Source organism: Equus quagga, chromosome 18 (assembly GCF_021613505.1).
Source record: "Equus quagga isolate Etosha38 chromosome 18, UCLA_HA_Equagga_1.0, whole genome shotgun sequence".
Taxonomy (NCBI): domain Eukaryota; kingdom Metazoa; phylum Chordata; class Mammalia; order Perissodactyla; family Equidae; genus Equus; species Equus quagga.
The window spans coordinates 49742401-49755529 of record NC_060284.1 but is presented as its reverse complement, the minus strand read 5'-3'; the positions used below and the strand labels follow the sequence as shown (position 1 = coordinate 49755529).

Genomic DNA, 13129 nt, shown 5'->3' with positions numbered 1-13129 from the left:
CTACTGTTTTCTATTTCATTGATTTCTACCCTTTATTCTTTTCATTGCTTACTTTGGGTTTAGTTTGCTGTTCTTTTTCTAGTTTCTTAAGATAGAAACTTAGATCATTAATTTTACTTCTTTCTACTTTTTTTTAACATAAGCATTTAATGCTATATATTTTTGCTAAAAACACTGATTTAGCTGTATTTCGAAAATTTTTTTGTCATTTTTTTCTTTCAGCTGAAAATACTATCTAATTTCCATTTTGATTTGTTCTTTGACTCATAGATTATTTAGAGGTGTTTTCTTTAGTTTCCAAATATCTTTTATTGCTGATTCCTTCCAGATAGCTTCTAGTTTAATTACATTGTGGTCAGAGAACATACTTTGCATGATCTGAATTATTTTAAATTTTTAAAGAATGTCTTATGGCCCACTGTATGGTCTGTTTTGGTAAATGTTTTGTGTGCACTTGAAAAAAAAGTCTATTTTGCTGTTTTTTGGTGGAGTGTTCTGTAAATGTTATTAATTCCAATTGGCTTACAGTATTTTTAGGTCTTCTATACTCTCCCATATTTTCTCACTACTTATTCTATCAATTATTGACAGAGGGATTTTGGAATTTCCCACTATCATTGTGTATTTGTCTGTTTCTACTTGCAATTCTATCAGTTTTTGCGTAGTGTTTTGAAGCTCTGATATTAAGTGCATCACCGTTTAGGATTGTTGTGTCCTCTTGAAGAATTGAGTCTTGGCTTTGAAATGACCTTCTCTACCTCTTGTAGTATCCCTACCTCTGAAGTCTATGTTGCATCATATTAATGTAGCTATTCTAGCTTTCTTTCGATTATTGTTAGGGTGTATACTTTTTCATCCTTTTACTTCAGGCCTGTCTGTGTCTTTAAAGTAGATTTCTTGTAGAGAGCATATATTGGGTCTTGCTTTTTTTCTCTGACATGACAATGTCTGGCTTCTAATTGAGGTGTTTATACATTTAAATTTAATATTATTTTTGATATAAATGAGTTCAGTATTTTCCATCTTGCTGTTTACTTTGTCTTGGTCCTTTTTGTCTATTTCCATTTCCCTCTTTTTTTACCTTCTTTAGAATAATTGAGTATTTTTTGTGATTACTGTTATTTCTCCACTGGCATATTAGCCATATCTTTTATGTGTCTGTGTGATTGTTGGGTTTTCAGTATGCAACTTTAACTCATCAAAATTTACCTTCAATTATATGATGTTGTATAGAGGATAAGAGCCTTACAGCAGCATGCTTGCATTTATACTCCTACTCTCTGTTCTCTTGTTGTCATATAATATCTGTATTGTAAACCCCCCAAAATATGATTTTTGCTTTAAACGGTCAATTAATTTCTCAAGAAATTTAAAAAATAATTTAAAAGTCTGTATATTTATCTACATATGTGTAGTTCTTGATGTTTTTCAGTCTTTTGTGTCGATCTGCATTTCCATCAGGTATCATTTTCCTTGTCTGGAGAAATTCCTTTAATATTTCTTGTAGTGCTTATCTCCTAGTGATTAGTTCTTTCTGCTTTTGTGTGTCTGAAAGGTTTTTATTTTGCCTTAGTTTTCAAAGATATTTTCATAGGGAGCAGAATTCTAAGTTGATTTTTCTCTCCAGCACTTTAAAATTATCCTTCTACTGTTTTCTTCCTTGCATTATTTCTGAGGAGAAATTGGCTATATCCTTTTATTTGTTTTTTTATATGTTATTTTCTCTCCTTAAATATTTTTTAAGATATTCTCTTTCCACTAACTTTTATGTTACCTGGTATAGTGTTCTTCATGTTTCTTCTGTTTGGGGCTCATTGATCTTTTTGGATATATGGGTCCAAATTTGGAAAATATTCAACCATTATTTGGAAAATATTTACTTTTTCAAAACTTTTTTGCCCTTCTTTACAACTTTCATTATACATTTTTTACATTACTTGAAATTGTCCCTCTGTCCACTAATGCTCTATTTTACTTAACTTTTTAGAATTTTTTCTTCAGTGTTTCACTTTATATCATCTTGTTATTTGAAGATATATTTGCTATATTTTGCTGTATTTTCAAGTTCACTAATCATTTCCTCTGTAGTGTTTTCTTTATTGTTAATCCCATCCAGTATATTTTTTCCCCTCAGATATTGTATTTTTATCTCTAGAAGTTGGATTTGAGTCTTTCTTGTAACCTTATCTTTCTTCTTGTCATATTTGTACTTTCTTCTCCTTCTTGAACATATGGAGTACATATATATGTATAAATGTTTTTTTTTGTCATTTATTATGAACATATGGAGTATATATATATATATTTTTTTTTTGAAGATTGGCACCTGAGCTAACAACTGTTGCCAATCTTTTTTTTTCTTTCTTTATGGTTTTTTCTCCCTAAATCTCCCCAGTACATAGCTATATATTTTAGTTGCAGGTCCCTCCAGCTGTGGCACGTGGGACGTTGCCTCAGCGTGGCCTGACAAGCGGTGCCACATCCGCACCCAGGATCCAAACCAGCGAAACCCTGGGCCACTGCAGCGGAGCACAGAAACTTAACCACTCAGCCACAGGGCCGGCCCCTGGAGTATATTTATTATAGTTGTTTTATTTTCCTCACACTAATTCTACCATATGGGAAATTCCTGGGTCTGTTTCTATTGATGATTTTTTTCCTCATCATGAGTTGAATTTCCTGCTTCTTTGCCTGCCTGGTGATTTTTGATTGGATGCTAGATTAAAACAAACAAAAGAAAAACCTTTGAAGTATTTTTAAGCTTTGTTTAATGATTATTTGGAAACAGTTTGGTCCTTTTGAGTCTTTTCTTCAAGATTTGTTAGGTGGGTCCGGATCAGCCTTTAGCTCAGGGCTAAAATGACTCCCTACTGAGACAGCATTCTATGAGGACCCTACTCAGTGCTGCACCTGTCAGGAGGTCTTTTCATCCTGAGTGGCATAAACACAAGCTATTCTCAGTAGGGATTGTTCTGCCTACTTCCTTCTGGTGATTATTTCCCCAGCTTCAATAGTTTCATCATATGCCTGTGATGTACTCATACTTACCAGTACCCAGTTACTTGTGTGGTGATTAAATCATTAAACTTTAAATGAGGTTATCACAATGCATTAAGAATAATGGCACCTTAATTCACGGCATATATAATTTCAGATCATCATCTAAACGGCACCAAAATAGGTCCTGGCCCTGCCAAGATAAATAAAACTCAGTCCTTACATTCATGAAACTCATAGTCTGTTAGGAAAGAAAGACATCTAGACAAATAATGTCAACATTATGTGACAAATAATGAAAAAAACATGTCCAAGTTATAATTGATGGAGAAATTTAAGAGAGTGAGATCCAACTATTTGGATTCCTGTCCCACATTAATCAATATCAGTCAAAATTTCCAGTATTTTAAGATTTTTCCTATTTAAAGTAGGACTAGCAATATTTGCAATTAGTTTAAAATAATTCAGTAAATTATGGTGAGTTTCCTGAAAGGAGCTATGGAAATTACAGTAACTGTGTACCGTGTATTGTGGGTAAGAAGTGATAATGTGATTTTTTACCATTGGTCCACTGTAGATTGCAGATGAGCCTTAGAATGAAATTAGCCTAATAGATGAATAGGTACATTACGTATCCCTCTTATACAATAGGGGCCACTTTACCCACCTGGTGTTTAGTTTTCTTTTTATGTTTATGACCTGTCTTTGCAATTATGTTTTAAAGTCCTTAAGAGCAGGAGCTACATCTTGTTTTTCTTGTTCTGATTTATATGCCATATGTTGCAGAGGACCGTGCCCTGAGAGTAGCTCAAAAGTTGTTGATTACGTGTTGTGAGTGTAAAGTGTTCTAAGATTGAGCTATGTAATATTTGAAATGAAAAAAACTTTGTTTCCGGGGCCAGCCCATTGGCACAGTGGTTAAGTGCGCACGTTCTGCTTTGGCGGCCTCAGGTTTGCCGATTGGGATCCTGGGTGCAGACATGGCACCGCTTGGCACGCCATGCTGTGGTATGCATCCCACATATAAAGTAGAGGAAGGTAGGCATGGATATTAGCTCAGAGCCAGTCTTCCTCAGCAAAAAGAGGAGGATTGGCAGCAGTTAGCTCAGGGCTAATCTTCCTCAAAAAAAAAAACAAAAAACAAAACAAAAAAACCCCTTTGTTTCCTACTTCTACCTAAATCTGAAAAACAAAAAAATGGAAAAGAAAGGAAAGAAGGAAAGATGGGAGGGAGAAGAAAGGAAAGAAAGATCAATCGGCACAGGGGGCTGAATAATATATATTCTGTCCTACCCCACCCACTCCACCACCACATACACTTTTTGAAAATCTTTATTGATATTTCTGAGATTTTGTGTGTTGGGGGCACATATTTGATTTGCAAACGTGTAGGGGACCAATGCATGTTTTATCACTCTTAATTTTCCAAAACTCTTAGTGGTGTATGTAAACTTGATTTCAGTTATCAAACAGCCAAGTGTTATTGCATTCATTTTCGTAAATGGAGGAGTCAGGACAAAATAGACTTAAAAGTACAGGTACAGAAAAATCAGAATTATTACTGTTCTTAGTGGGACTCAGTTCAGGTCACTCACCTTTATGAGTCTAAGATTAAATTGAAGCGACTGTTCGGAGCTCTCATTCTTGTGTGTAATGGCTTAGATCCTTGCCAGAATGGAGGTTCCTGTGTAGATGGAGTGAATACTTTCTCCTGCCTGTGCCTTCCGGGCTTCATTGGGGATAAATGTCAGACAGACATGAATGAGTGTCTGAGCGAACCCTGTAAGAATGGAGGGACCTGCTCCGACTATGTCAGCAGTTATACTTGCAAGTGCCAGGCGGGATTTGATGGAATCCACTGTGAGAACAACATCGACGAGTGCACTGAGAGGTGAGCAACCTATGTGGTCAGGCACCAGTGTCTTATGGAAAAAGGGAAAAAGGGGAGGAAACTACAGAGCACACTACTCGGGCTGTGGGGCAGGGATCAGTCATCCACTTAGGTCCCATTCTGCCATCATCTCCTATTGCCAGGTGCTTGATTCCTTTTAGACATGTAGTTAGCTGGTCAACGGTCAGAGGTTGAAAAGCCTAGTAAGTTGAATCATCATTTATTTCTTCCTTAGGGAACAGAGGGAGCTATAAGTTTTCTCTTTGTCTCTTGTTCATTTCAGTTGATAATTTAAAAATTCCTATTTCTTTGCAGATTTGTCATCACTATGTAAGTGATTTCTAGGAGATTTATGTCTTTTTTTATTATCAACAAGTTCTGTTTCTCTTTCAAAGAAATCTAGATTCAAGAGCTATTTATTTAGCACTTTCCTTATAAATTAAATTGACTTTGAAATACACTACATGGAAAACTACAGAAAGCATTCCTGGGTAAAACCTGGAAACCTTCACTTTCTCTAGGAAGCTCTAATAAGCTCAGCCTTTTAAATCCTCCTCTAAACTTTTTGGTTGTGGAAGGGAAGCTGGGACTCAGTCTAATTGGCACCCAATCTAGTTTGGAAAAAGGTAAAATTTGCCAGATGTAGGAGTTTGGGGTGCTCAGGAGTATTTGCCTCTGTAATGTCTTAAATTCCAAGAACCTTACTTTTGTAAGGAGCAGGTCAGAGGAACAGATTGCACAGCCAATGTTGCTCTCCCTGTTTGTTTCTTAGCTCCTGTTTCAATGGCGGCACATGTGTTGATGGGATTAACTCCTTCTCTTGTTTGTGCCCTGTGGGCTTCACTGGCTCCTTCTGCCTCCATGAGATCAATGAATGCAACTCTCACCCCTGCCTGAATGAAGGAAGATGTGTCGATGGCCTGGGTACCTACCGCTGCATCTGCTCCTTGGGCTACACTGGGAAAAACTGTCAGGTAATTAAATTCCATCCCACTCACTCAGCTCTCTCCGAGTAGCTGAGGGTTACATCTATTCTTTTCTAGGCAGAATAAGCCCCTCCTAAAAGGGAAGACTGTGGGTCTCAGGGATGCCCCTGAGATCAATCTGGATAACTTCTTAATAGCTGGTGGATTCCGAAATGGTGACACTGGCAAGATTATACGGGTTAACAAACATAAGATTGTTGTAACAGACTAACCAAGAACTGCAGAAAAATACATGTGGAAAATAAGCACATAAATATCAGGGGCTGCCCTGGTGGCATAGTGGATAAGTTCGTGTGCTCCACTTTGGTGGCCTGGGGTTTGCAGGTTTGGATGCCAGGTACGGACCCAGCACCGATCATCAAGCTACACTGTGGCGGCATCCCACATAAAATAGAGGAAGATTGGCACAGATGTTAGCTCAGTGACAATATTCCTCACACACACACAGAAATATCACTTACATTGGAAATGCAAAATGGGAAATAAAAAACAAGCAAAATAAAATCTTTAAAGGTCAGATACAACATGTAAGGGGATAATAGTAATAATTATCATATCTTGCAATATGGTAACATTTTCAAAACCAAGCTATTCACATATCTTTTAAATTCAAATATGTATAAACGTACAGTTTCCTAGACTCTTAGGATGGAAGGACCCCTCAGAGCCACCTAGTCTAGCCTTTCATTTCATGGAAGAAGAAACTGAGTTCCAGAGGTACAAAGTAACTTTTCCAAGGTTGCATACCAAACAGCATTGTGTTTAATTTTATGCGACTTTGCCTCTTAAACAATAATAGAATAACAGAACTCCAAAGAATTTAGGAATAAATGGCCAAATTTAATCAGCCTTACAGGGTGCACTCCAATAAGGCTTCGGCTATATTGGATATCTGCATGTTAAACAGCTTTTTGCTGATTCTGAGGATCAGGAAGACATTTTTCACTGGGCTCCTGCTTATTCTCAGTGTGAGACTACAAGTGCTGGGGGAGCACTCTCCCATTTCCCCCAGCCCCTCTTTTCACAAACAGTCTGTGTGGTGAATGTGGCCCTCCTCTCCACTGGGGCCAAGCCACCACATGTGAGTTATGGAGAAAGTGCTCATCTGCTTGCACTCTCTGCCTTGTGTTTTTCATGAGCTTGATTTTTCTTCCCTCAAAATAAGTTCTTCGACAGTGTTTAGGTTTGTTAATAGACTTTAAGTCCTTTTACCCATGTTTACTACAGACAGATTTGATCACGACCCAGGTGGATTCCTCACGTGGGATCAGCACAGGGAGTTATAGGCCTGTCCGACAGCTTGAACTTTCTTTCTAGCCCTGAGGGTGGCCAGATATCTTGACATAATCATGATACAGAGACTAACTTAAGCTATTAGGCTCCTTTAAATTCTTAAACCTCTGTGTAAGAACTTTTCAAATAGCAGAGCCAAGAGGATTAGACTATATAAGATGATTAGATTACCTGGGAGCACTGGATCTCATCTAAGGCTTGGATGAGAGCTTTTTTTTGATGAATTAGTGTGCTGCTTTCTTTTGATTTCATAGAATGCAGTGTAACTTAGTTTCTTCATTTCTGGATTTGGATGTTGATGTATGTGGATGCCTCTGTTTCAGACCCTGGTGAACCTTTGTAGTTGGTCTCCATGTAAAAACCAAGGTACTTGCATTCAGGAAAAAGCAGAGTCCCGGTGCCTGTGTCCGTCTGGATGGGCTGGTGCTTACTGTGATGTGCCCAATGTCTCCTGTGAGGTGGCGGCCGACCGCAGAGGTGAGCTCTGCCCCCTGAAGGGTCATTCCCTGAAGTACTGACTGACCAGCGGCATTTGAGGGCACGAATTACCGCTGTGGATGAGAGAGAAGGGCAGACAGTAGTGGATGGGCAAGACCCTGGAGAAAAAGGATCTGAGACAGAAGGTGATAGGGCAGAGGAATGGATTTAGAGATTCCAAAAAGAAATATATTCGAAATGAAACGAAGGCATATTCCACTTTCAGGGCTTGTCTCTTTTCAATACAAATCTGGTACTGAGGGTCATGAACTAGATAAGAATAAAATTTGATGTGTCAACAGGCTTAGATTAGTTTGCATATTAGTTGGTCTGAACCTGATGTGTTGTGTACTCTTCTGTGATGTTTCTTCCTCCACTGGGTTTCCAGGGGTACCCGTTGACCGCTTGTGCCAGCACTCAGGCATCTGTATCAGTGCTGGCAACTCGCATCACTGCCAGTGCCCTGTAGGCTACACAGGGAGCTACTGTGAGGAGCAGCTCAATGAGTGCTCGTCCAATCCCTGCCAGCATGGAGCCACCTGCAGCGACTTCATTGGCGGATACAGATGTGAGGTGAGTAGGATGAGTGGGCAGAAGTCAGAGACCTCCCAGAAGATGGTGCAACTATTGTGAACACTAGCATATTGAACTTAGCTGCTTATGTCTTATTTTTACAATTTATATATATATATATATATATTTGTTCCAATCACCATTACAGTGTTTACTAATCACTGTTTCTTTCAGTCCCCCTGTACAATAAGTTAACATAGCTCCAGTCAGATATTTTTTAGAGGTCTAGAACTGCCTCATTTCCACAGGGTTGCCTCCAGGATTCAGAGCTAACATTTACTACCAGAATGCATTTCACAGGCCCACCCAGACCAGTGGCACCTTTTACTTCCCTGAATAGCAGCTGAGATAGGAGAAGCCACTTTGAGGAGTGTTCCTTTGACCTGTGTCATCTTTGTATATAGTCATTCATCAATCAACTAATGTTTGTTAGCCTGTTCCCTGTAGCCTCATACTAAGTGTTACATGTGTATATTTGGGGAAGTGTGTGTCTTTTAAGGAGCATGTCACTGTCTTCTTAATGTTTGGGCCAATAATGGTTAGAGCAAGATGTTAACAAAACACCAGAGATGAGAATTTGTTATCAATTCAAGTCACCAAGCAACACTGAGAAAAGCTCTGCTTCTCTATGTCTCATAAATGAGCCAAAGATGGCCTCTGTATTTTGTCCCCTAGGTTATTTATTTCTTCGCAGCAGGCTGAGACCTGTTAGCTCAAAAGCTGCTGACACCAAACTCAAATGTTTACACATCCACTTGTTTTAAACATAGCCCTAATAAGCAGATTTTTAGCCATTTAGAGCCTGCCTGCTTTGTATATTCTGCAAAACTGTACCCCAAATCTGCTAGGCATAGATAAGATAAGCCCCAGGACATAAAAGACCCCAAGCCACTGCTGCCCTTCAGAGCTCTCTGGCCTGGCTGCTGAGTGACATCACCAAACATGTAAGCCCCCTCCCTGTGACCACTTTCCCCCCTGAGTTCACTTGCCTTCCTCTCCTCACCCTCCTCCCCGGCTCCAGACGACCTCATGCTGTGAGGGACTTCCCCCATATGCAGACCTGTCAAAGCATTGCCCAAATAAAGCCCTCATGGTCAATATCGTCTTCCTTGCTCAGCCCTGAAAGTCCTTGAACCCCTACATCTGCTACAGCCAGCTAGCCCACCTCCCCTGCCCTCAACCCTATCTCAACCATTTTCCCACTTATACATGTAGTGTCCTGAATCTGGAGATCAGTAAATGCAATGTCTTTACGACCATCTACACATACCATTTGACTGAGTCATAGGGTCTTCATCACATACAAAGGAATGCATATTTTAAAGATGGGAAAACCTGTACACAGGAGGCACAGAAGTTTTGCACAGGGGTCAGATCTGAAATATTCCTCAGAATGTTTAGTCCTTGCCTTCCCTTTAAAGTGGCTTTTTCAGCTGGAAGAGTTAAGTGCCTGTGAGCTGCAAGGTGCCCCTGCACAGGATGATGAGTGGGGCGTGTGGTGATGCCAGAGAAGCACACAAGAGCTGGATGGGCGTGGGGGAGAGGGTGGCAGTAACATTCCAGATATCATTTGTTCTCATGGTCTGTTTCCAGCAACGCTCCAATATTTCTTATCCTTTTTGTTTGCTCCTGACAGTGTGTCCCAGGATATCAGGGTGTCAATTGTGAGTATGAAGTGGATGAGTGCCAGAATCAGCCATGCCAGAATGGAGGCACGTGTATCGACCTTGTGAACCATTTCAAGTGCTCCTGCCCACCAGGCACTCGGGGTATGAAGTCAGCCTCAGCTGTCCTCTGTCCAGGGCGTCTCTAAGTCATAAATCCATTTTCAGTGTTGAGGGAGTTTTAAAAAATCAAGTGTTTAGTTCTGAATCCTGGTAATTCAAGCCATTTTATTCTCTCATCTCTTGCCTAACTCTGATGTTCTGACTCTTGTTCTCAGTTCTGTCTTGTTGTGTTGACATATTATGTTCCGTGAAACACAAAGTGTGGAAATGATATAATGTTGCAACAAAATTTGCCTGGTTAGCAAGATTTCTTGGTACTTCAAGGGAAAACAGCTCAGTGGCCTTCTGCATAAATAATTCACATTTACCAGCTTATGTACTTTTTTAAGCATGCCAAGTCTTGCCTCCATAAGGTGGGAGAACAAATGAAATGAAAACATTTACCTATTTTCATAAGCCCAGGAGAGGAGACTGTTGGCCAAAGGCTGTAACTAAGAATTGCAGTAAGGCTGCATGACATGCAACCCTAGACTGTGGATGGTGGGGCCACCATACTACTATGGGCATTGCTCTGCTTCCAAACAACCTCAGGAAAGAGCTGGGAGTGTTGGTTGTTAGAGGAGATGTAGCTATATTGGTACCTGCTCTGAGCAGTCTGTGGAAAGAAATGTAAGAGGCCACCCACGGTGGTGGAAAATTCATTCTCAGTGTCAAGGAGAGTAGAATGTCAGGGAAGTAGTTATACCGTCGTAGACATTTGTCTCAGTGGATTTTGAGAATTTAGCTTACTTGAGTTCAGAATCTGACTAAAGCAAGATAGAAGAGTACCCCAGTAGCAGGCTAGTTATTGGGCAATGAGGTTAAAGGGGAAGAGAAAACTAAGCAGAAACAGCCTTTAGATATTTGAAGATTTGTCCTGTGAAAAGGAGAGTTGTTCTCTGCTCTAGAAATCAATAGTTGAAAGAAAAGTAGAAGTGAATTTTGTTTCATTATTAGTTTGTTCATGTGAATAACTGTACTGTTTAGGACAAGCTGCAATTTTAGTGGTAGCAAATTAGGCCTCAAATCTCAGTGGCTTGACAAACAACAACGTTTTTTGTTGTTGTTGTTACCCATAGTCTGAGTGTGTTGGGCTACCTCTCTCTGTGTTTTAGAAGTGTGATTTGAAGCTCTTGGCCTCTAAGGCCTCCACAGCAGGGGAAAAGAGACAGACTTGTAGGGTCATGTAGCACCTTTCACATCCTCTGTCTGGAAGTGACACCCTCACTATTGCTTATAGTATATATATTGACCAAAATTAGTAAAACGGTCTCAACCTGATCCAAGGGTGACTGGGAAATGTGGGAGAGCACATGGATTTTCATTGAACACTAAAATCTCTGCTATCCCATAAACTTTTTATTGATTAGAGATATGGACCATTTCTAGATTGGTCTAGAATGGACCATCTCATAAAGCAACAAAATTTCTCTCTTCTGACCATTTGCTAAGGATGGTTTAAACAATGGTTTTGCTATTATTATTGACAGTCTTTTTCTTTCAGCACTTTAAACATGTCATCCCACTGCTTTTTGACTTCTGTGTCTTTTTAAATGAGAAATCAACTGTTAACCTTATTGAGGATCCCTTGTACATGATAGATTGCTTCTCTCCTGGTATTTTCAAAATTCTCTCTGTCTTTATCTTTTGACAGTTTGGTTATGATGTGTGTAGATGTGGATCACTTTGAGTTTTTCATACTTAGGATTCATTGAGTTGTTATACTACGTGTGCTTGGTTACATATGTGGAGTGCTAGTTCTCTCTCCTGGCTTGACGTCTCTGGCCATTGGTGAACATTCCAGGAGACTCTCAAGTCCCATGACCTCATGGTGAGAGTTAGCACAATGATTGTTTTATTCCTGTTCTCCTGAACTTTGGATCTTGGTCCGGGCATGCCTACAGTTCCCAGGTCAAGGGCTCACTATAACAGTTCTGCCTTCCCTCCTGCTTTGCTTCAGGCGGAGGGTGAGCTCCTTCTGACTGCTGGTTCCATTCTGATGGGAGGATAAGGCGTCTATGTTAATTTGCTAGCAGACCTTAAATACCAAATATTCTACGAGAGTGGGAGCACATACTGATTTTGTTTATTTTTGCTTTCTTGTTTTTGATTTAGTTTGTAAATAGGTGATATATGCACATGGTCCAGAATTTTACACACACACACACTTGCACAAACACAAGTAGAAAAAGCGTACAGTGAAAAGTCTCCTTCCCACCCCTCTACTCCCGTACCTAGTTCTCTCTCCCACAAACAAGTAACCACCGCTTTTTTTTATATCTTTCTAGACTTTTTTTAATGTATCCTCCAGAGTTTCTTTATGTATATAGAAGCCAAATAGAAAGATTATTTTATTTACCCCAATTCTTACTCTGAAGATAGAATATTTAAACACAGTCTTTTGCACTTGTTTTTTTAAAGTTAATTGGAGTTATTTTCATATCAAAATATAGAACTGCCTTAATTTGTTGTGGTCCTGCAGAATTCCCTTTTATGGGCATACAATATTTTACTTAACCAGTGCCCTAGTGATAGAAATTTGGGTAGTCCTGCATGTATATAAGTGTATTGTAGAATAAATTTTCAGAAATGGAATTGCTAGGTTAAAGAATATGTTTATTTGTAATTTTGATTGATATTGCTGAATTGCAATGTATGAGCATACTGGCTTCTCACTATGGATGAACATGTTCTCATTTAAGAGTCATTTGGTTTTCCTTTTTCTATGGTTTTTCTGTTTATATCTTTGTCCTTTTTTTTCCCATTACGTTGTTGTTCTTAATATTTTGCAGAGGTTAGCTGTCTATAATACAAAATGTAAATATATTCCCAATATATTGTTTTTTGCTTTTCTTTTTGGTGATTTTTTTAATGCAGAGCTTTTTATTTATTTTCTTTTTTCTTTTTATTTTTTGTGTGAGGAAGATTGTCCCTGAGCTAACATCTGTTGCCAATTTTCCTCTTTTTGCTTGAGGAAGATTGTCAATGAGCTAACGTCTCTGTCGGTCTTCCTCTGTTTTATGTGGGATGCCGCCCCAGCACGGCTTGACAAGTTGTGTAGGTCTGCACCCAGAATCCAAACCTGCAAATCCCCAGCCGCTGAAGTGGAGCACACAAACTTAACCACTGGGCCAGGCCCCAGAGCT

At 39.3% G+C, this 13129-nt stretch overlaps 1 protein-coding gene across 1 annotated transcript in view; it reads left to right on the top strand.

Annotated features, from left to right (window-relative positions):
• NOTCH2 (notch receptor 2) overlaps positions 1-13129 on the top strand; it is a 153355-nt gene that overhangs the window by 121075 nt on the left and 19151 nt on the right. The window contains exons 18-22 of the mRNA XM_046645378.1: positions 4660-4888; positions 5661-5862; positions 7491-7644; positions 8033-8217; positions 9854-9986. Coding sequence (XP_046501334.1) covers positions 4660-4888; positions 5661-5862; positions 7491-7644; positions 8033-8217; positions 9854-9986 — 903 coding nt within the window. The remainder of the gene's footprint in view (positions 1-4659; positions 4889-5660; positions 5863-7490; positions 7645-8032; positions 8218-9853; positions 9987-13129) is intronic.